At 44.5% G+C, this 24,416-nt stretch overlaps 1 protein-coding gene across 14 annotated transcripts in view; it reads right to left on the bottom strand.

The window, feature by feature from the left end:
- LOC118370802 (gephyrin) overlaps positions 1-24,416 on the bottom strand; it is a 119,164-nt gene that overhangs the window by 49,671 nt on the left and 45,077 nt on the right. For 11 of the 14 annotated variants that reach the window (XM_052470811.1, XM_052470812.1, XM_052470816.1 and 8 more), the window contains exons 3-8: positions 22,266-22,323; positions 20,611-20,703; positions 15,254-15,348; positions 14,701-14,767; positions 4,437-4,724; positions 2,912-3,046 (exon numbers count right to left, since the gene is read on the bottom strand). In XM_052470811.1, the coding sequence (XP_052326771.1) occupies positions 2,912-3,046; positions 4,437-4,724; positions 14,701-14,767; positions 15,254-15,348; positions 20,611-20,703; positions 22,266-22,323 (736 nt within the window). The remainder of the gene's footprint in view (positions 1-2,911; positions 3,047-4,436; positions 4,725-14,700; positions 14,768-15,253; positions 15,349-20,610; positions 20,704-22,265; positions 22,324-24,416) is intronic. The other 3 variants (XM_052470815.1, XM_052470819.1, XM_052470826.1) reach the window with 1 other exon arrangement.

The following is a 24,416-nucleotide window of genomic DNA, read 5'->3' as shown; positions in this document are numbered from 1 at the left end:
ACAGTGCATCTGGGTGCCTCTCTCTCTCTGCTCTGCGTGTGTGTGGTGTGGAGGCAGAGCAGCAGAGGCTGTTTCCCCTTCACATGAAGACCTATGAGAACGTGTGGTGAGAGGCGCCTAACACACACACGCACACACACACACACACACACACACACACACACACACACACACACACACACACACACACACACACACACACACACACACACACACACACACACACACACACACACACACACGGCCTGGGGTGGCACATCCTACCTAGCGGTCAGTGGTGCTCGTGTGAAAGCCGCTCAGCCGAGAAAATAGAAATCTGCATTATTTTGGCAAACTGCGTTCCCCCCATTACTTCCTGTCTGGAAAGCCCTTTACTAAACATTGGATAATCATACTCAAAGTGAGTTAGGAAAGTGGCGTACACGCCTGGTTTACTGTATGTGTCTATGTGCTTTGTTGGAAGAGATTTGGCCAGGATTTGTCGCGCTGACTCATGTGGTTATAGAATGTGGAGGATACGGCAGCTCCTGACAGAGAAGCAGCAACTCAAACTGGGTCATTAACAAAAACGTCTTTAGTTTAGTGAGGTAGAGTAACTTCACCTCATACTGCAGCGGAACTACTGACACATTGGGACAGTAGCACAACGTCACCGCTTACATACAGTTCCGCTATCGAGACCATACTGCCTCCACTACCAGTTAAACAATACCACGACTGGGCATTTATTGGTGGCAGCTCAAAATCTACTGTACATCCCGTTTCCCAGGACTCTACGGTCTTAGGTACGCAGGGATAAACAAACAAATCATTTAGCAAACTATTGGCTCCACAACAACCCCAAGTTAAGTAAGCCAAGTCAGTCGTCTTGGAACGGTTAGACATGGCAACTACGAAAATAGAAACTGAGATAATCCTACGTCTTAGAACAAATGTGTGTCTGCTTATGACACCCCCCAACAACAACAAACAACTGTTTGACACAGGCAGTGTATATTCACTCACAGCCATCGTGTTACTTCTCTGAACACTGTATCTACATTCTCCGTTCTCCATAGTGTACCGTTCCTAGACACTCATACTGTACACACCACCTACATGTGGCAGTGGTCAGCCTGGCCGACCCTGTGAACCTGCGGTGGAATCTATATACCCTTCAGCCATTCCCATAGCAACCCCTAGTCTATTCCCATGACACTTGACCAATGTCCAGGAGGAGAACCATGGAGACAAGATGTGAGGGAGATAGAGCGAGAGAGAGATAGAGCGAGAGAGATAGAGCGAGAGAGTTAGAGATAGAGCGAGAGAGATAGAGCGAAATAGAGATAGAGAGAGACAGAGCGAGAGATAGAGCGAGCGAGAGATAGAGAGTGAGAGAGAGCGAGTGAGAGCGAGAGCGAGATATATAGAGAGAGACAGAGTGATAGAGAGAGAGATAGAGCGAGAGAGAGAGGTAGAGATAGATATAGAGAGAGAGAGTGAGAGAGAGAGATAGATAGAGAGATAGATAGAGAGAGAGAGAGATAGAGATAGATAGAGAGAGAGAGTGAGAGAGAGAGAGATAGAGAGAGTGACAGAGCGAGAGAGAGATAGACGGCATCTCTGACTGTGAGACCATAGTGGTATAGTACGATGCCGTCTAGATCTACCCAGGATTTTATAAAGCTAGCCAGCTTTAGTTAGCTTCACATTCCAGCTCAGGCTTCATCCATGTTATGAAGGTGGATATTTATGCGGCAGTTGTCGCTCTAGCTGGCTTGTAACTGTGTGCATGTCGCACATGGTTAGACGAACGCCTAACTCTTTATTGAGACGTTGCTGAAACCATCATCCATATTAGTGCCACATTTACCTTTTTGCCGAAATTAAAATGAAAGAAAGTTATCCTGCAATTTCACGAGGCTATGGTGGGAAATAAGATAGAAGTGTGTCGTCTTTCTTTTGTTACGCGGATCGTTAATAGCGTTTCTGGTGCACAGTGGTGTGCTATCAGTGCACAGTGGTGTGCTATCAGTGCACAGTGGTGTGCTATCAGTGCACAGTGGTGTGCTATCAGTGCACAGTCACTTATTTTGAAGACCCGATAAAATTATTTTATTAAGTCATTACTAAATATGTAGTGTGATACGTATTTGAATGTTACAATTTTTAACACGTTTAAGAACATTTAATAAATACTATATTTAATCAGTTGTCTTCCTCAAATATGATTCGGAAAATGAAGGAGACGATGATGCAGGGAATCTGATTTGATCCACAAATCGCAGCTCAACTACTTCATTCAGGATAAGTGGACTTAGCCCCGAGGTAGCCTTTCCCGGAGCAGGGTAGTTCTTAATGATTCATTGCCATAGAAATATACCTGGCTAAAAGCTGAACCACTTTCTTGTCACCAGCTATCCCTCACTGCTCTATCCCGCGTCGTAGTACACCGATCTGTATGAGAAACTGGAGTGGGTTGACTTAATGTAGGGAATGGAGGAGGACGTGTGAGTGTGTGGTGGAGGTAGAGGGTTAATTCAGTGTAATGCAATTGACCCACGCAAACAAGGATACGCACACATAAACACACAGCCACTACCATACAAGCCACAGCAGGGGCCCTTTCACACACACTTTGGTTTGGCATAGCACCGTGATCAAATCAAATGAAATCACATTGTGTTGGTACACATACACATATCATTAGCGGATGTTATCGCGGGTGTAGCGAAATGCTTGTGAAAGAATTGCTTAGGAGCTAGAAGCAGAGCCATGTCTGTCGGCGCCATCTTCATATGATGATCGATAGACGCTGAAGAGAACACTTTGGCAGAAAAATGACATCTGTGTGTCTGTCTATGGTATGACTGTGTGTGTGTGTGTGTGTGCGTCTGTCCGTACATATGTGTGTGTGGGTGTAAGGCCTTACTTTGGGCGTGGGGCAGGAGGCGGTGGAGAGGCGCGAGGTGGCCTGGGCACGGGGCGACTCAGAGGGCGTGGTGCTCAGAGAGGCTGTGTCTCTGGGGAGGACCTGGACACCCCTGGAGATGATGCTATCTGGGATCTACACACACCCACACACAGACAGAAAGAACAAGAGACACACACACACACACACTCAAATAATGGCCCATTATGACTGTAGAATTTGTATTACATAGCATGCTACACATTAGATAGATATTAGATAGCATGCTACACATTAAATAGATATTAGATAGCGTGCTACACATTAGATATTAGATAGCATGCTACACATCTGACCCTTTAACGTTGACTACCTTCACTATAGCCCAGCATCTTGTGCCTCAGTGCTCATTATAGGCAGTGCATATTTGACCAGGAGAAAATAAATAGCGGCAGTACGCTAACCCAATGTTAACTTTCATGCTATAACCCTAACCTCACAAAAATGACAGCTAAACTTAACCTTAACCTAACCCTCCTTCCTAAAGCAACCCTTAATACATTTGGACCCCCATGCCTGAACTAAACCAGTGGAATAAACACTGTAAACCTTACCAGACAGCTTCTATAGCCAAGAGCCACTGAGACACTTCTAAGTGTGATGATATTACAGTAATGAATGGATAATGAATGAGACTGGGCAATATGGACGGTATGATATGATTTTCAGGATGATATGAGGATGGATTATAGAGCACAGAGATGAATCAGGACGTATCTATATGTAATAGACATGAAGGTGGTTCACCGGACACAGAGTAAGTCTCGTCCTGGACCAAAAAGCAAAGTCAATGGACAATCTTCATTGAAAGTGTTTTTTAGTCCATGACTACGATTCATCTGTGTCCAGGAAACATGGATTGCATGTAATCGTACCAATGAATGTCCATGATTGGACAATGAGAAAAATGCCGGGATGGAGCCGGGACTTGACCAAAACCTTTTACCATGACATTAGGACCACAGAGCGATAAGTCCACTCTGATGTTGGACGGGACAGGAAAATGAAAATGGACAACTGTCACTTCAATGGACGATAAATGACACACGCACACGCACACGCACACACACACACACACACACACACACACACACACACACACACACACACACACACACACACACACACACACACACACACACACACACACATACACACACACACATCTAAAAAGCGTTAAAAGGGTACAGAATGATTATGAGAATGTTGTATGAAATAATAATGATGACATTGAGGGTGGTGTACTCATAGGAATATACTGTACACACTGTACGTCTCGATTCGCCACCCTTTTCCCAGTGTGCATTTGTCCACTTCCCATCACGGATTCATGGTTGAATCTTCCTCTAGCCAATGCTTACACCAATCCAATGTTTTTAAATCTAGGAGAGGAGTCTTGCGAGTGCACAAAAAAAGTGGAGAATCGGAATGTAGACATTGCACATGAAGTTTTGATCAAAGTTCTGCCAGATTCCCGTTCCCTTACCTCCCCATTGGTTACCTTGGCGGCGATGGAGGCGGCGGTGATGTGCGAGGACGAGGAGTCCTCAGTGGACGCCACACCGCTGTCCTTCTTCTCATCGTCCTCCTCCTCGCACTGCACGCCCTTGTCCTCCGTCTGGCGCCGCGGCGAGCTATTGGGGGGCGGTGAGAGGGGAGGCGGGGGCGAGGGGAGGTCCTCCAGCTCGTCCACTGCCTCCTTCACCTTGACCACGGCGTCCCGGAGCAGGTCAATGGCGTGGGGCAGCGCGGGCAGGATGAACTGGAAACACTCCTATTGGAGGAGAGGTTAGAGGTCAGGAGGAGAGTTAGGGGTTAATACAACAGGTTCATGTTGTGAGACAGCACAGGCAGGATGAACTGGAAGGAGGGGAGAGGGTCTGAGATTAGAGGTCATGGAGAGAGGGCTTAATATAGCTGATCAACAGCATAATAGTAGGGTAACAATATCAAGTCTGTCCTGCCTATGACTCAGACTGCAGGATCATCTCAGCTCTTGTTCATAGAAAGCTAGCAAGCTACGGTAGTGGGTTGAACTCCTGAAGGGATCACATGCACATATTAAAAATGGATTCTCTTGCTTTGGATAAAAGCTTGTGCTAAGTGGTAGTAGTACATATAGTAGGTTGGTAAACTGGGGACTAAGCAAGGACTGTACAGATCAGACCAGACCCAGAACCAGAGCCTGATATATCAGACCCATACCAGAACCAGACCAGATCAGACAGAGATCAGACCAGAACCTGACCAGCACTAGGTTTCCCAAAATTATCGTAGCACTAAAATCATCTTTCGTCCATTTAGTTTCAATGGAATAAAGATGATCTTACTGCTATGATGCTTTTGGGAAACCCAGCCCTGACCCTGACCCAGATCAGACCAGCCCTGACCCAGATCAGACCAGCCCTGACCCAGATCAGACCAGCCCTGACCCAGATCCGCCCCAGATACAGACCAGATCAGACCCTGACCCAGATCAGACCATCCCCAGATACAGACCAGATCAGACCCCGGACCCAGATCAGACAGGCCCTGACCCTAACCCAGATCAGACCAGCCCTGACCCTAATCCAGATCAGACCAGCCCTGACCCTGACCCAGATAAGACCAGCCCCAGATACAGACCAGATCAGACCCCGGACCCAGATCAGACCAGCCCTGACCCTAACCCAGATCAGACAGGCCCTGACCCTAACCCAGATCAGACCAGCCCTGACCCTGACCCAGATAAGACCAGCCCCAGATACAGACCAGATCAGACCCTGACCCAGACCAAAGCCAGACCAGACCAAGACCAGACCCAGACCAAACCAAGATTAAACCAGACCAGATCAGACCCAGACCAAAACAAGATCAGACCAGATCAGACCCAGACCAAACCAAGATTGACCAGACCAGATCAGGCCCAGACCCAGACCAGACCCAGACCAGACCTAGACCAGTCTAGACCAGACCCAGACCATACCCAGACCAGTCTAGACCAGACCCAGACCAGGCTTTCTAATGCAGCTACCACTCCTTTCTAACTAACTCCAGAGGAGTTCATTTTTAAAATGTTATTTAACTAGGCAAGTCAGCCAAGAACAAATTCTTATTTACAATGACGGCCTACCAAAAGGCAAAATTCCTCCTGCGGGGACAGGGGCTAAAACATGTCAAATAAAATAGGACAAAACACACGTCACGGCAAGAGCGACACCACAAAACTACATAAAGAGAGACCTAAGACAACAACACAGCATGGCAACAGCACATGAGAACACAGCATGGTAGCAACACCACATGACAACAGCATGGTAGCAACACAAAACATGGTACAAACATTATTGGGCACAGACAACAGCACGTAGGGCAAGAAGGTAGGGACAACAATACATCACGCAAAGCAGCCACAACTGTCAGTAAGAGTGTCCATCATTGAGTCTTTGATTGAAGAGATAAAATGGTCCAGTTTGAGTGTTTTTTTCAGCTCGTTCGCTAGCTGCAGTGAATTGAAAAGAGGAGTGACCCAGGGATGTGTGTGCCTTGGGGAGCTTTAACAGAATGTTACTGGTAGAACGGGCGTTGTATGTGGAGGATGAGGGCTGCAGTAGATATCTCAGATAGGGGAGAGTGAGGCCTAAGAGGGTTTTATAAATAAGCATCAACCAGTGGGTATTGCGATAGGTATACAGAGATGACCAGTTTACAGAGGAGTATAGAGTGCAGTAAATTGTCTTATAAAGAGCGTTGGTGGCAAATCTGATGGCCGAACGGTAAAGAACATCTAAGCACCCGAGAGCACTCTTACCTGACAATCTATAAATTACGTGTCCTTAATCTAGCAAGGGGAGGATGGTCATCTGAATCAGGGTTAGTTTGGCAGCTGGGGTGAAAGAGGAGCGATTACGATAGAGGAAACCAAGTCTAGATTTTTAACCTTATCATGCAGCTTTGATATGTGCTGAGAGAAGGACAGTGTACCATCTAACCATACTCCCAAGTACTCTCCCCACAGGTGTGATTACTACCTCTGAGATTTTTGCAAGCTCTAAAATCTCAGAGGTAGTAATCACACTTGTGGGGAGAGGGGCATTCTTTTTTTTACCAAACCACATAACCTTTGTTTTGGAGGTGTTCAGAACAAGGTTAAGGCCTAAGAGCAGAGAAAGCTTGTTGGACACTAAGAAAGCTTTGTTCCTGTAGGTTCATCCTCTACAACATCCGCAGAGTACGACCCTGCCTCACACAGGAAGCGGCGCAGGTCCTAATCCAGGCACTTGTCATCTCCCGTCTGGATTACTGCAACTCGCTGTTGGCTGGGCTCCCTGCCTGTGCCATTAAACCCCTACAACTCATCCAGAACGCCGCAGCCCGTCTGGTGTTCAACCTTCCCAAGTTCTCTCACGTCACCCCGCTCCTCCGCTCTCTCCACTGGCTTCCAGTTGAAGCTCGCATCCGCTACAAGACCATGGTGCTTGCCTACGGAGCTGTGAGGGGAACGGCACCTCAGTACCTCCAGGCTCTGATCATGCCCTACACCCAAACAAGGGCACTGGTTCATCCACCTCTGCCCTGCTCGCCTCCCTACCACTGAGGAAGTACAGTCCCCGCTCAGCCCAGTCAAAACTGTTCGCTGCTCTGGCCCCCAATGGTGGAACAAACTCCCCACGACGCCAGGACAGCGGAGTCAATCACCACCTTCCGGAGACACCTGAAACCCCACCTCTTTAAGGAATACCTAGGATAGGATAAAGTAATCCTTCTCAACCCCCCCCCCCCCTTAAAAGATTTAGATGCACTATTGTAAAGTGGCTGTTCCACTGGATGTCATAAGGTGAATGCACCAATTTGTAAATCGCTCTGGATTAGAGCGTCTGCTAAATGACTTAAATGTAAATGTAATGTAAATGTTATAGAGCGTTTAACATAAAATCCTGGGAGGGGCCAGCTGAGTATAAGACTGTATCATCTGCATATACAGTGCCTTGCGAAAGTATTCGGCCCCCATGAACTTTGCAACCTTTTGCCACATTTCAGGCTTCAAACATAAAGATATAAAACTGTATTTTTTTGTGAAGAAGCAACAACAAGTGGGACACAATCATGAAGTGGAACGACATTTATTGGATATTTCAAACTTTTTTAACAAATCAAAAACTGAAAAATTGGGCGTGCAAAATTATTCAGCCCCCTTAAGTTAATACTTTGTAGCGCCACCTTTTGCTGCGATTACAGCTGTAAGTCGCTTGGGGTATGTCTCTATGAGTTTTGCACATCGAGAGACTGAAAGTTTTTCCCATTCCTCCTTGCAAAACAGCTCGAGCTCAGTGAGGTTGGATGGAGAGCATTTGTGAACAGCAGTTTTCAGTTCTTTCCACAGATTCTCGATTGGAATCAGGTCTGGACTTTGACTTGGCCATTCTAACACCTGGATATGTTTATTTTTGAACCATTCCATTGTAGATTTTGCTTTATGTTTTGGATCATTGTCTTGTTGGAAGACACATCTCCGTCCCAGTTTCAGGTCTTTTGCAGACTCCATCAGGTTTTCTTCTAGAATGGTCCTGTATTTGGCTCCATCCATCTTCCCATCAATTTTAACCATCTTCCCTGTCCCTGCTGAAGAAAAGCAAGCCCAAGTCATGATGCTGCCACCACCATGTTTGACAGTGGGGATGGTGTGTTCAGGGTGATGAGCTGTGTTGCTTTTACACCAAACATAACGTTTTGCATTGTTGCCAAAAAGTTCAATTTTGGTTTCATCTGACCAGAGCACCTTCTTCCACATGTTTGGTGTGTCTCCCAGGTGGCTTGTGGCAAACTTTAAACAACACTTTTTATGGATATCTTTAAGAAATGGCTTTCTTCTTGCCACTCTTCCATAAAGGCCAGATTTGTGTAACATAAGACTGATTGTTGTCCTATGGACAGAGTCTCCCATCTCAGCTGTAGATCTCTGCAGTTCATCCAGAGTGATCATGGGCCTCTTGGCTGCATCTCTGATCAGTCTTCTCCTTGTATGAGCTGAAAGTTTAGAGGGACGGCCATGTCTTGGTAGATTTGCAGTGGTCTGATACTCCTTCCATTTCAATATTATCGCTTGCACAGTGCTCCTTGAGATGTTTAAAGCTTGGGAAATCTTTTTGTATCCAAATCCGGCTTTAAACTTCTTCACAACAGTATCTCGGACCTGCCTGGTGTGTTCCTTGTTCTTCATGATGCTCTCTGCCCTTTTAACGGACCTCTGAGACTATCACAGTGCAGGTGCATTTATACGGAGACTTGATTACACACAAGTGGATTGTATTTATCATCATTAGTCATTTAGGTCAACATTGGATCATTCAGAGATCCTCACTGAACTTCTGGAGAGAGTTTGCTGCACTGAAAGTAAAGGGGCTGAATAATTTTGCACGTCCAATTTTTCAGTTTTTGATTTGTTAAAAAAGTTTGAAATATCCAATAAATGTCGTTCCACTTCATGATTGTGTCCCACTTGTTGTTGATTCTTCACAAAAAAATACAGTTTTACATCTTTATGTTTGAAGCCTGAAATGTCGCAAAGTTCAAGGGGGCCGAATACTTTCGCAAGGCACTGTAAATGGATGAGAGAGCTTCCTACTGCCCGAGCTATGTTGTTGATGTAAATTGAGAAGAACGTGGGACCTAGGATCGAGCCTTGGGGTACTCCCTTGGTGACAGGCAGTGGCTGAGACAGCAGATGTTCTGACTTTATACACTGCACTTTAAGGGAGTTAGTCAGCAAACCAGGTCAAAGACCCTTCAGAGACACCAATACTCCTTAGCCGGCCCAGAAGAATGGAATGGTCTACCGTATCAAAAGCCTTGGCCAAGTCAATAAAAATAGCAGCACAACATTGCTCAGAATCAAGGGCAATGGTGACATAATTGAGGACCTTTAAGGTTGCAGTGACACATCCATAACCTGAGTGGAAACCAGATTGCATACCAGAGAGAATACTAAAGACATCAAGAAAGCCAATAGGTTGATAAACAAGGCAAAATAGAAATAGGCCTTTCGAAATTAAAAACTCCCACACCTTTGGAAGATCTGTCTTGCCGAAAAAGGTTATAACCAGAAAGGTTAATATCAGTATTCAAAACACTCTTCCTTTAACCACGTCTCAGTAATGACCAACACATCTAGATTGGAGCTGTGAACCCACACTTTCAATTGATCCATTTTAGGTAATAAGCTTAGAGTGTTAACGTGCAGAAAACCCAGGCTTTAATGAGAGGAGAAATCAGTGAAGCAGATATCAGAGCACAAGTCAGAATTGGGGCTAGCAACAGTAGATGGGCCAGGGTGTACATGCACATTTCCAGATATCATCAGCAGTAATACAATCAGAGCATGGCAGAGGACAGGGAGAGATCTGCCGTGTTGATTCATGACATTTGAATGTGCATTAGATGGCAACAAGATCACATTGTACAGCAATTTCATCAGGTAACATGAATACAAAGTCGGCGAGAGATTGTTAGAATAGGATGGGAGGCCAAAAGTCTGTGTAACCAATAGAGCGTCAGAGTCCCGAGTGTTGTAACAAACATAGTCTGTCCCACAGTTGGGTAAACAAGAAAGTCTTCTAATCTGTGCAATTATTTAACTTCATGTGCATTTTAGGCATTGCAATAATAGAGTACATAATTAATCAAGTCCTTATATATACCAGGTTACAAACAGCTGCCCTCCTTTCTGATGATGTCCTATTTATTAATGCACATAACATATTTCTACCAGGATTAAAGTGACAATAGTAACCTCTATTTAAAGTGATTTTGTATAATATCAGCCAGTAGTTTTGAAAGTAGCGCTCACGAGCAAAAACTGGTCCCCGAAAATCCATTTAGTTTATGCTACATCCTGCAATTTTCTTCTGCAATGTGTATGATAGTAATAATAATAACTAATTCAACTTCTATAGTGCTTTTCATAATAGAAATCAAACAAGCAATATACCATGGCAGGTCCTTGAGGTCAACCAATATATATGTTAAGAATTTCAATTCGTACAATATGTTACAAATTTGCAAGTGCTTTTTAACTTCTCTCGACAACATCCGGTGAAATTGCAGAGCGCCAAATTAAAATTAAATTACTATAAATATTTAACTTTCATAAAATCACAAGTGCAATACATCAAAATTAAGCTTAACTTATCTGAGGACAGCGCCCCGCATACCAACACATGAAAAACATATTTCAACCAGGCAGGTGCGACATAAAAGTCACACACACACGCACGCACGCACGCACACACACACACACACACACACACACACAAACACACACACACACACACACACACACACACACACACACACACACACACACACACACACACACACACACACACACACACACACACACACACACACACACACACACACACACACACACACACACACACACACACACACACACACACACACACACACACACACACACACACACACACACACACACACGCACACACACACAGGGGCCCCTCAGACAGACAGATATGAAAGAGAGAGTATGATGCAGCGCTCTCGGTTTTAGCCAAGGTACAACTCTCTCTGCTCCTCTGCTCTCTACACACGGTCCACTGTTTACGCTCCCTCCTGAGTTTGAAGCTAACTTCTGAACTGTTGGCGTGTGTGTGTGTGTGTGTGTGTGTGTGTGTGTGTGTGTGTGTGTGTGTGTGTGTGTGTGTGTGTGTGTGTGTTTCACCAGTGTGAAACAGGGTCAATAACAATGCCTAGAATGGCCACTGTCCAATCACAAAAGCTGCATTGCCAATTAAATGACATATGCTCGTGATGCCTGTAATGCATTCTGCATGTTATTTTGATAAGTAAGTTCATACTATTTGATCCTGAAGACAAAAAACAAAATACTTGAATCCATACAAAGTCATTGGTTGCTATGCCTAACATTTTTTTTCGCTATTGGCTAAGGGCAGCAAACACGCAATTTACGTCTGTTTTCATAAATTTTCTATTGACATTTAATTGGATATATCCATGATAATAATATTGTCAGACAGGCAGACGGCAAGGTTTATACAAACCATCACTGTCCGAAATCAAATGCTCGGCCAGAAGCTTTTGAAATAACATGTTAATAAATGCTATTGTTGATAACATTGGTCATGTGTCAAGAGATACTGACTGTTGGTAGCATGTTGTGTTTCCCCATTAGCACAGGGATTTAAAATACAAGCGAAAATCCTTTGCCCAGGGCGAAAGCTTAGCCTGGGTTATTTTAGCCCAGGGACAGTCTAGCCTGGGGCTAAAATAGCCTGAAGTATACCGTGTGAAAAGGTCTTTAAGGGTGTCAGAAATAATCAGGAGTAGAATCCCTGGAAAAAGACAGACAGCCAATGGGTCACATTAATGAAGGAGTGAGAGAGAGAGAGAGAGAGAGAGAGAGAGAGAGAGAGAGAGAGAGAGAGAGAGAGAGAGAGAGAGAGGAAGGAAGCAATTCCCAAACCTTCCATAACAAAGCCATCACCTACAGAGAGATGAACCTGGAGAAGAGTCCCCCAGCAAGCTTGTCCTGGGGCGGGGCTCTGTTCACAAACACAAACACACCCCACAGAGCCCCAGGACAGCAGCACAATTAGACCCAATCAAATCATGAGAAAAAAAAAGATAATTCCTTGACACATTTGAAAGAATTAACAAAAGAACAGAGCAAACTAAAATGCTATTTGGCCCTAAACAGAGAGTACACAGTGGCAGAATACCTGACCACTGTGACTGACCCAAACTTAAGGAAAGGTTTGACTATGTACAGACTCAGTGAGCATAGCCTTGCTATTGAGAAAGGCCGCCGTAGGCAGACCTGGCTCTCAAGAGAAGACAGGCTATATGCACACTGCCCACAAAATGAGGTGGAAACTGAGCTGCACTTCCTATCCTCCTGCCAAGTGCATGACCATATTAGAGAGACATATTTCCCTCAGATTACACAGATACACAAAGAATTCGAAAACAAACCCAATTTTGATAAACTCCCATATCTACTGGGTGAAATTCCACAGTGTGCCATCACAGCAGCAAGATGTATGACCTGTTGCCACAAGAAAAGGGCAACCAGTGAAGAACAAACACCATTGTAAATACAACCCATATTTATGCTTATTTATTTTCCCTTGTGTACCCTTAACCATTTGTACATCGTTACATCACTGTATATATATGTAATATTACATTTGTAATGTCTTTATTGTTTTGAAACTTCTGTATGTGTAATGTTTACTGTACATTTTTATTGTTTATTTCACTTTTGTATATTATCTACCTCACTTGCTTTGGCAATGTTAACACATGTTTCCCATGCCAATAAAGCCCCTTGAATTGAATTGAATTGAGAGAGAGAGAAAGAGAGAGAGACAGATGGAGGGAGAGACAGAGATAGAGAGAAAGAAAGAAAGAAAGAAAGAAAGAAAGAGAGAGAGAGGCAGACAGAGGGAGAGGTAGAGAGAGAGAGAGAGAGAGAGAGAGAGAGAGAGAGAGAGAGAGAGAGAGAGAGAGAGAGAGAGAGAGAGAGAGAGAGAGAAAGAAAGAAGGAGAGACAGATGGAGGGAGAGGCACAGAGAGGTAGAGTGAGAAAGACAGAGAGAGAAACAGAAAGAAGGAGAGACAGATGGAGGGAGAGGCACAGAGAGGTAGAGTGAGAAAGACAGAGAGAAACAGAAAGAAGGAGAGACAGATGGAGGGAGAGGCACAGAGAGAGGAGAGAGAAAGACAGAGAGAGAACAGAAAGAGAGACAGATGGAGGGAGAGGCACAGAGAGAGGTAGAGTGAGAAAGACAGAGAGAGAAACAGAAAGAAGGAGAGACAGATGGAGGGAGAGGCACAGAGAGGTAGAGTGAGAAAGACAGAGAGAGAAACAGAAAGAAGGAGAGACAGATGGAGGGAGAGGCACAGAGAGGTAGAGTGAGAAAGACAGAGAGAGAAACAGAAAGAAGGAGAGACAGATGGAGGGAGAGGCACAGAGAGAGGTAGAGTGAGAAAGACAGAGAGAGAAACAGAAAGAAGGAGAGACAGATGGAGGGAGAGGCACAGAGAGGTAGAGTGAGAAAGACAGAGAGAGAAACAGAAAGAAGGAGAGACAGATGGAGGGAGAGGCACAGAGAGAGGTAGAGTGAGAAAGACAGAGAGAGAAACAGAAAGAAGGAGAGACAGATGGAGGGAGAGGCACAGAGAGAGGTAGAGTGAGAAAGACAGAGAGAGAAACAGAAAGAAGGAGAGACAGATGGAGGGAGAGGCACAGAGAGAGGTAGAGTGAGAAAGACAGAGAGAGAAACAGAAAGAAGGAGAGACAGATGGAGGGAGAGGCACAGAGAGGTAGAGTGAGAAAGACAGAGAGAGAAACAGAAAGAAGGAGAGACAGATGGAGGGAGAGGCACAGAGAGGTAGAGTGAGAAAGACAGAGAGAGAAACAGAAAGAAGGAGAGACAGATGGAGGGAGAGGCACAGAGAGAGGTAGAGTGTGCATGTGCATGCTACCTTTACTCCTAGAAGTACTCAGTCACATCGACACTGATCTAAGTAAACGTGAGACCAGGGGCCGTATTCACCACGAGTCGCAAAGTAGGATTGCTGATCTAGCATCATTTTTACCCTTTAAATCATTTAGAATAAAAGGCAGAGAGCTGATCCTAGATCAGCAGTCCTACTCTGAGACGCTTTGTGAATACAGGCCCTGAAACACTGATCTGAGTGCAGGTGTTAAAGTGGTTCTGTTTTCTTACCTGTGAACCCTTCTTGCTCCCTGGTAAGTTAATGATAAGTGTCTTGCCACGGATGCCGCACACGGGTCTGCACACACACACACACACACACACACACACACACACACACACACACACACACACACACACACACACACACACACACACACACACACACACACACACACACACACACACACACACACACACACACACACACACACACACACACACACACACACACAGAGAAGAGTGTGTATTAGAGGTTCACAGTATGACAGTGTGTATATGTGCATGAATGAGTGGGTAAAGGGAGGCTGGTGGGAGTAGTTATACGGTATCAAACACATCAAACATATGGAAGCCACATGTCTGACTCCGTTCCATTAATGCCATTAATGTCATTGTAATAAGACCGTCCTCCTATAACTACTCCCACCAGACTCCTCTGGTGTACATAGTATACATTTGTGTGTGTGTGTGTGTGTGCGTGTGTGTGTGCGTGTGTGTGTGTCTGTCTGTACGAGTGTGTGTAGAGTATACATGTTAGTGTGTGTGTGTGTTTGTGTCTCACCTGGAGAGCATGCCCAGTGGTGTGACGTTGAGAGAACCCATCAGCATGGCCAGAGACATCCCTGGAGCCTCCCGCTCTATCACCTCTCTTGTAGCCTGAGGAATGAAGAGAGACACACAGAGAGAGAGAGAGAGAGAGAGAGAGAGAGAGAGAGAGAGAGCGCAAGCGAGCAAGAGAGAGAGAACACACATTTTTTTGTGTGTAAGTGTGTATCTGTTTGCATGTTTGTGTGTGTGCATTAATGTATTTGAGAATGTTATGTTTGCATGTAAGTCTGCATGTGCTTCCATGTTTGTGTTTTTATATGTTTGTGTGTCAGTTGCCATGTTTGTGTGTGTCAGTTTATTTTTGTTTGTGTGTATCAGCTTTTATGTGTGTGTGTGTGTGTGTGTGTGTGTGTGTGTGTGTGTGTGTGTGTGTGTGTGTGTGTGTGTGTGTGTGTGTGTGTGTGTGTGTGTGTGTGTGTGTGTGTGTGTGTGTGTGTGTGTGTGTGTGTGTGTGTGTCAGTTTCCATGTGTGTGTGTATCAGTTTGTGTGTATCAGTTTCCATGTGTATCAGTTTCCATATGTGTGTGTGTCAGTTTCCATATCTGTGTGGTGTGTATCAGTTTCCATGTATGTGTGTATCAGTTTCCATGTGTATCCGTTTCCATGTGTGTGTGTATCAGTTTCCATGTCTATCAGTTCCCATGTGTGTGTGTGTATCAGTTTGCATGTGTATCAGTTTCCCTGTATGTGTGTGTATCAGTTTCCATATGTGTGCACATCAGTTTTCATGTGTGTGTATCAGTTTCAATGTGTGTGTGTGTATCAGTTTCCATGTGTGTGTGTATATCAGTTTCCATGTGTGAGTATCAGTTGCCATGTGTATCAGTTTCCATGTATGTGTGTGTATCAGTTTCCAAGTGTATCAGTTTCCACATGTGTGTGTATCAGTTTCCATGTGTGTGTTTATCAGTTTTTATATGTGTATCAGTTTCCATTTATGTGTTTATCAGTTTCCATGTGTGTGTGTGTATCAGTTTCCATGTGTGTGTGTATATAACTTTCCATATGTGTGCATTGTTTCCATATATATGTATGTATCAGTTTCCGTGTGTGTGTGTATCAGTTTCCATGTGTATCAGTTTCCATGTGTATCAGTTTCCATGTATGTGTGTATCAGTTTCCATGTGCATCAGTTTCTATGTCTGTGTGTGCATCAGTTTCCATGTGTGCGTATCAGTTTCCATGTGTATCAGTTTCCATATGTGTGCTAAATGACAGTTTAAATGTAAATGTGTGTATCAGTTTCCATGTGTGTGTGTATATACATTTCCATATGTGTGCATAAGTTTGCATCAGTTTCTATGTTTCCTGTATGTTTCCATGTGCATCAGTTTCCATATGTGTGCGTCAGTTTTCATGTGTTTACCAGTTTCCATGTGTGTGTGTGTGTCAGTTTCCAGTTTCAGTTTCATATGTGTTTCCATATGTGTGCGCATCAGTTTTCATGTGTATCAGTTTCAATGTGTGTGTATCAGTTTCCATGTGTGTGCGTGTATCAGTTTCCATGTGTGTGTGTATATACATTTCCATATGTGTGCATAAGTTTCCATATGTGTATCAGTTTCCGTGTGTGTGTGTATCAGTTTCCATGTGTATCAGTTTCCATGTGCATCAGTTTCCATATGTGTGCGTATCAGTTTTCATGTGTTTACCAGTTTCCATGTGTGTGTGTGTGTATCAGTTTCCATGTGTATCAGTTTCACTGTATGTGTGTATCAGTTTCCATATGTGTGCGCATCAGTTTTCATGTGTGTGTATCAGTTTCAATGTGTGTGTATCAGTTTCCATGTGTATCAGTTTCCATGTGTGTGTGTGTATCAGTTTCCATGTGTGAGTATCAGCTGCCATGTGTATCAGTTTCCATGTATGTGTGTATCAGTTTCCAAGTGTATCAGTTTCCACATGTGTGGGTATCAGTTTTTATGTTTGTGTATCAGTTTCCATGTGTGTGTTATCAGTTTTCATATGTGTATCAGTTTCCATTTTTGTGTATTTCAGTTTTCATTTGTGTGTATCAGTTTCCATATGTGTATCAGTTTCCATGTGCGTGTGTGTGCATCAGTTTCCATATGTGTATCAGTTTCCATGTGTGTGTGTGCATCAGTTTCCATTTGTCTGTATATCATTTTCCATGTGTGTATCAGTTTTCATGAGTGTGTTTGTGGATCAGTTTTCATGTATGTGTGTGTTATCAGTTTCCATTTGTGTGTGTTAATCAGTTTCCATGTTTGTGTGTTTATCAGTTTCCATTTGTGTATCAGTTTCCATCTTTGTTTGTGTTTATCAGTTTCCATTTGTGTTTATCAGTTTCCATGTGTGCATAAGTTTCCATGTTTGCGTTTGTTTATCAGTTTCCTTGTTTGTGTGTGCATCAGTTTCCATGTTTGTGTGTTATCAGTTTCTATGTGTGTGTGTGTTTATCAGTTTCCATTTGTGTGTATCAGTTTCCATGTGTGTGTGTGCATCAGTTTCCATATGTGTGTATCAGTTTCCATGTGCGTGTGTGTGAATCAGTTTCCATATGTGTGTATCAGTTCCCATGTGCGTGTGTGTTCATCAATTTCCATATGTGTGTGCATCAGTTTCCATGTGCGTGTGCATCAGTTTCCATATGTGTATGTATCAGTTTTCATGTATGATGGCATCAGTTTCCATGTGTGTTTGTGTGTATCCGTTTCAGTGTGTTTGAATCAGTTTCCATGTATGTGTATCAGTTTCCATGTATGTGTATCAGTACCATGTGTGTGTGTGTATCAATTTTCATGTGTGTGTGTATCAGTTTCCATGTGCGTGTGTGAATCCATTTCCATGTGCATGTGTGTGTATCAGTACCATGTGTGTGTATCAGTACAATGTGTGTGTGTGTGTGTGTGTATCAGTACCATGTGTGTGTGTGTGTGTGTATCAGTACAATGTGTGTGTGTGTGTGTGTGTATCAGTGCCATGTGTGTGTGTGTATCAGTGCCATGTGTGTGTGTGTATCAGTACCATGTGTGTGTGTGTGTGTATCAGTACCATGTGTGTGTTTGTGTATCAGTTTCCATGTGTGTGTTTATCAGTTTCCATGTGCATGTGTGTTTTATCAGTTTCCATGTGTGTGTGTGTGTGTGTGTGCGTGAGTGTATCCGATTCTCTCTGTGTGTGTGTGTGTACCAATTTCCATGTGTGTGTTTGTGTGTGCATCAGTTTCCATGTCTGTGTGCATCAGTTTCCATGTGTGTGTGTGTGTGTATGTGTGTGTGTGTGTGTGTGTGTGTATCAGTTTGTGTGTGTGTGAGTGTCTGTATTGTATGTGTGTTTGATGCAGCAGGTTCCCCAAAAAACAGAGAACCCAGAAGACTGGCTGACTGATCTCTCTCTCTCTCTCTCTCTCTCTCTCTCTCTCTCTCTCTCTCTCTCTCTCTCTCTCTCTCTCTCTCTCTCTCTCTCTCTCTCTCTCTCTCTCTCTCTCTCTCTCTCTCTCTCTCTCTCTTCTCTCTCTCTCTCTCTCTCTCTCTCTCTCTCCCTCTCTCTCTCTCTCTCTCTCTCTCTCTCTCTCTCTCTCTCTCTCTCCTCCAGCTGTATGTTCTGTGCCCTTGAGCTTAGTGACACAAACAGTCCATTAGTGAGGAAGAGGAGAAGAGAGGAGAACGAGAGGAGAAGAGAGGAGAAAGAGAAGACTTCAAAGAGTACCAGCCACTGATGAGCATCGTGGGCTAGCTAGGACTCAGGAGAGATGGAGAGGGAGGAAAAAGACCAGAGAAAGAAGGAGAGCGAGAGAGAGAGAGAGAAAGAGGGAGAGGGAGAGAGAGAGGTAGAGCAGAGATGGGGGAGAGAGGGGGGAGAAGAGATAGGGAGGGAGAGAGAGTGGAGGTGGTGGTGAGGGAAAGAGAGAAAGGCTGGGTGAGAAAGGAGGGTGGTAGAAGGAGAGGGGGGAGAGAGAGGAGCCAGAGACTAAAGGAAGCATATCTCAATGGTGGGAGAAGAGAGAGGAAAAGGAGAGAGGGAGAGGATCCCTTGACACCTACAGTGGGATCATCAACACAGAAGCAGGGGATACTGGGTAATAAAGCCTTCATCAATAGACAAGACACTAACACACACACACACACACACACACACACACACACACACACACACACACACACACACACACACACACACACACACACACACACACACACACACACACACACACACACACACACACACACACACACACACACACAGTATTGTACAGCTATACTGTATTGTACAGTCCCATTCAGAATCCTATTTTCCCTAACCCCTAAACCTAAACCTAACCCTAACCCTAACCCATACTCTTACCCTAACCCCTAACCCTAAACCTAACCCTAACCCATACTCTTACCCTAACCCTAACCCATACTCTAACCCTAACCCTTACCTAAACCCTAAACCCTAACCCTAACCCTAACCCTAACCCTAAACCCTAACCCTAACCTTAACCTTAACCCTAAACCTAACCTTAACCCTAAACCCTAAACCTAACCTCTAACCCTAAACCCTAAACTCTAAACCTAACCTTTACCCATACTCTTACCCTAACCTTAACCCTAACCTTAACCCTAAACCCCAAAACCTAACCTTAACCCTACACCTAAAACTAACCCTAGCTCCTAATCCTTACCCTAAAACTAACCCTAGATACTAACCCTGACCCTAAAACTAACCCTAGCTCCTAACCCTGACCCTAAAGAAACCCTAGCTCCTAAACCTAAACCTAAAACTAACCCTAGCTCCAAACCCTAACCCTAAACTAAACCTAGCTCCTAACCCTAACCCTAAAACGAACATAATTCTAACACTAATTCTAACTTTAACCCCAAACCCCATAGAAATAGCATTTGACCTCATGGCAACAAATAGTTGGTTTACTATTGTTGTGGGGACTTCTGGTCCCCACGAGAATAGCTAAACACGTCCAGACACACACACAGTGCTATCATATACCATATTACTGAGTATGTGTCTTCAACCAACCCACAAGTGTCTCAGTGGTGATATATGAAGGCACTTCAGTGGTACTTCTGAGAGCCATTAGTAACAGTAGCGGACCGACAGCCCTGTGTGTGGCTGTACAAATCAGCTATGGAGGCTCCTCCATCCCCTTCCCCCACACTCCACTCCTTTCCCCTCTCGGTGACACACACCACCCTTTGTCATTTTGGATCTGCATATTACAGTTTCCTTCGAGACAAGGGGAGCCGGTGCAGATAAGACGCAGTAGACGAAGAAGAAAGAAAACCCATGACTGGGTAACACAGCAAGGTACAATTGCTAGGTGACAGACAGACACACACACTTACCTCAGGTGTGACATCACGGGGAGCGAAGCCGGTCCCCCCGGTTGTCAAGATGAGATTGAGTTCTTTCTCATCACACCAGTCCACCAGAGTCTCCTGATGAGGCAGACAGAGAGAGACAGACTGAGACATAGGATCTGATAGGTTCCTAGATCTGCCTCATGTCATTAGACATGAGTCTCATTGGCACTGACTGAGAGGTTGTGACATACAGTAGGTCACTGCTAAGGGGTCATGGGGGTGATGATTGTGGCTTGGACTGTATACAACCTCACTACATGACCAAAAGTATGTGGACAGCTGCTCGTCGAATATCTCATTCCAAAATCATGGGCATTCATTTGGAGTCGGTCCTCCCTTTGCCTCTTTAACAGCCTCCACTCTTCTGGGAAGGCTTTCCACTGGATGTTGGAACATTGCTGCGGGGACTTGCTTCCATTCAGCCACAGGAGCATTAGTGAGGTTGGGAACTGATGTTGGACGGAGGCATTGTCATCCTGGAACAGGAAAAGGGCCTCCCCAAAGCACAGAATCATCTAGAAAGTTATTGTATGCTGTATGCTGTAGCGTTAGGATTTCCCTTCACTTTAACTAAGGGGCCGAGTCCGATCCATGAAAAACAGCACCAGACCAGTATTCCTCTGCCACCAAACTTTACAGTTGTCAGTATGCATTGGGCAGGTAGTGGCCTCCTGGTGTCCACTAAACTCAGATTTGTCCATTGGACTGACAGATGGTGAAGCTTGATTCATCACTCCAGAGAAGACATTTCCACTGCTCCAGAGTCCAATGGCGGTGAGCTTTAATCCACTCCAGCTGACGCTTGGCATTGCGCATGGTGATCTTAGGCTTGTGTGCGGCTGCTCGGCCATGGAAACCCATTTCATGAATGTCCCGACTAACTGGTCTTGTGCTGATTTTGCTTCCAGAGGCAGTTTGGAACTCAGTAGTGAGAGTTGCAACCGAGGACAGATGGTTTTAATGCACTATGCGCTTCAGCACTCGGTGGTCCCGTTCTGTGAGCTTATGTGGCCTACCACTTTGCGGCTAAGCCGTTGTTGCTCCGAGACATTTCCACTTCACAATAACTGCACTTACAGTTGAAGGTGCCACGTTGAAGGTCAATGAACTCTGCAGTAATGCCATTCTATGGCCAATGTTTGTCTATGGAGATTGCATGTCGGTGTGCTCAATTTTATACACGTGTCAGCAACGGGTGGGGCTGAAATAGACTAATTCATTTGAAGGGGTGTATGTCTTCTAGAAAGACAGTGAGACAGGGATAGAAAGATAAGTTACTGCTGAGCAGACCATGTTCATTTGTCTCAGAGTAGGGGTACGCATCTAGGATCATTTTTAAAAAATGTTTAAATTATTGTGATTAACATCATATGGACAATGGGAGGACCTGATCCTAGATCAGCACTCCTACTCTAAGACACTAGAATACAGATCCTGGGGTCAAAAAGTCTTTGAAATACTTAAGTCTCGCTTCATTGAGGTTGTCTGGAAAAATGGAACCAATCGAATATGCCAAAAAGTGCAAACCCTGTCCATCTGGCACACCAAATCACATGCTCAATGTATTTGATTTGAAATACTATTTGAACCCAGGTCTGATGACTGACGAAAAGATTGAAATCCAATGATCAATTTACCTTAATCTCATCAATTTCATCTGGCACGATCTTATAGGCTGAAATAAAGCCACCCAGCCTGAGAGAGAGAGAGAGAGAGAGAGAGAGAGAGAGAGAGAGAGAGAGAGAGAGAGAGAGAGAGAGAGAGAGAGAGAGAGAGAGAGAGAGAGAGAGAGAGAGAGAGAGAGAGAAAAACCCACAGAACATCAGGACACAGTCACTCCCATTTCAGATCTGAAATTAGAAACATAAAGCCTCTTGCTGTACTGCAGAGCGTCTTCAAAACAGTCAGTAGGCTCAAACCTCCCTCCCTCTTTCTCTCCAGACCTCTCAAACCTCTTGCTTTTAAAGTAATCAAATGACTGTTATTTTACCCAAACAGGCCTAACATGGAGAGAAAGAGGGATGAAAGAGAGAGCAATAAAGGGAAGGAGAGTCGTGAATGCCCTTGAACATCCCCTCCTAAAAGGCTTTCCTCAGGACGGACTACACTCACAAGGACAGTCTGCTGTTTGAAGAAGTGTACCATGGCGCTCTCCGGTGGCCAGCGCCGGTATTGCAGCAAGAGGAGAAACTAATGCAGCAGGCTCCAGGTAAAGAATCTCCACGTACGAATTGTGGTATAATACAACACACACACACACACACACACACACACACACACACACACACACACACACACACACACACACACACACACACACACACACACACACACACACACACACACACACACACACACACACACACACACACACACACACACACACACACACACACACAGAGACACACAGACACACGCACACGCTCCTTGCTTAACCCGTTTTTGTAAGGAGGTGCTATTTTTAGGAAACTACTGCATCATGTTTCCCCCTCTGCGACAGACAAGCAGTGACATGACACCCGTTCAGACAATACTGTGGTGGAACTCCACAACCGCACTAAAGTAACATCTAGCCCTGACAACATCACTGCTCCACTGACTACGGAGATATTAAATCCCATAGAGGTACTGCATCAAAATAATGAGCTTGGCTTTGTAGTAAATAACTTTTTCATTTTAGAGGGAAACCATCTTGCAAAAAAAATTAAAAAGCATAAGTGATAGAGCGTAGTAATTGTATTATGGCATAATTTGTCACAGAGCTGGAGTATGGACTGTGGCTAAAGCAACAAGCTCCCATAGGCTCACGTCAGATTGGACGTTCATCTGAATTCTTAAGGTTAGGCATTAAGTCTGAAGGTTGAGGTAAGTGTTAAGGTTTGGGATAGGCTCATTAAAACCAAAATATAAAAAACAACTTTCTGTGTCTGGATTCAAACACGCAACCGTCGGAACCAGAGGCAGGTGCTTACAGAGGCAGATGCTTACGTCTATCTGTCATCCCCGTCCCCAGCGCCCTAGCAAAATCAAAGCCTTCTTGAAGGTGACAGCGCTCAGTGTTTCACCTCGGTGGCATGTTTCCACACCGTCTCCTGACGTCCTCAGACATGGATGGACGTCGAATACTGACTTGTATCACGGTTGACCTGCCCGGGCTAAAGTATGCAGAAGGTACACTGGCATAGGGGAAACCCCACAAGGCAGGTGGGGGGCACAAGAGTTCTGGGGGCCCATGTGCCCATCATCTCACACCTAGTCTAAATTTGAGGAATAATTATGAATAATTTTGACAGTAATTTCCACTTGCAGCAAGCAAAGTGCTTGTGTTGTCCAATGTACATGGGTTGTAGGTGAGTCGGACAATACCGCTTTCTTGCATCTAATTAGCCAATTTCTCAGTGGTGGCGGCCCGCCTCGGCCTCCTCACCTAAATTGCCAATCAAATTTAAAAAAGTTAGGTGAATCAGGTGGGACTCGGATGGAGAACGAGTGAGTTGTTCAACATGGATAAACAAAAGGCAAGACCAAGTGGTGCACGAAAAACGTTAAAAAAAAAAAAATAACTTGATCAATCTGATCAAATTCCTGACGATAACCACGTCAGCAAAACTACCAGCTCGTCCTCGACTGATGAAACACCATCACAGGTAGAAGCTAGCACGCCTACTTAAAGGAACATTTGAAGTGATTTTTTTGACAATCAGATGAAAACATGGTTGTGTTTATGCCACAATAAAAGGTCATACATTTTTAAAGTTAAACTCCGACTTTGCGGGGGTCCAGAGAAA

This window comes from Oncorhynchus keta, chromosome 19 (assembly GCF_023373465.1).
Source record: "Oncorhynchus keta strain PuntledgeMale-10-30-2019 chromosome 19, Oket_V2, whole genome shotgun sequence".
Taxonomy (NCBI): domain Eukaryota; kingdom Metazoa; phylum Chordata; class Actinopteri; order Salmoniformes; family Salmonidae; genus Oncorhynchus; species Oncorhynchus keta.
The sequence above is the reverse complement of the archived record's forward strand: the minus strand, read 5'-3'. Positions and strand labels throughout refer to the sequence as shown.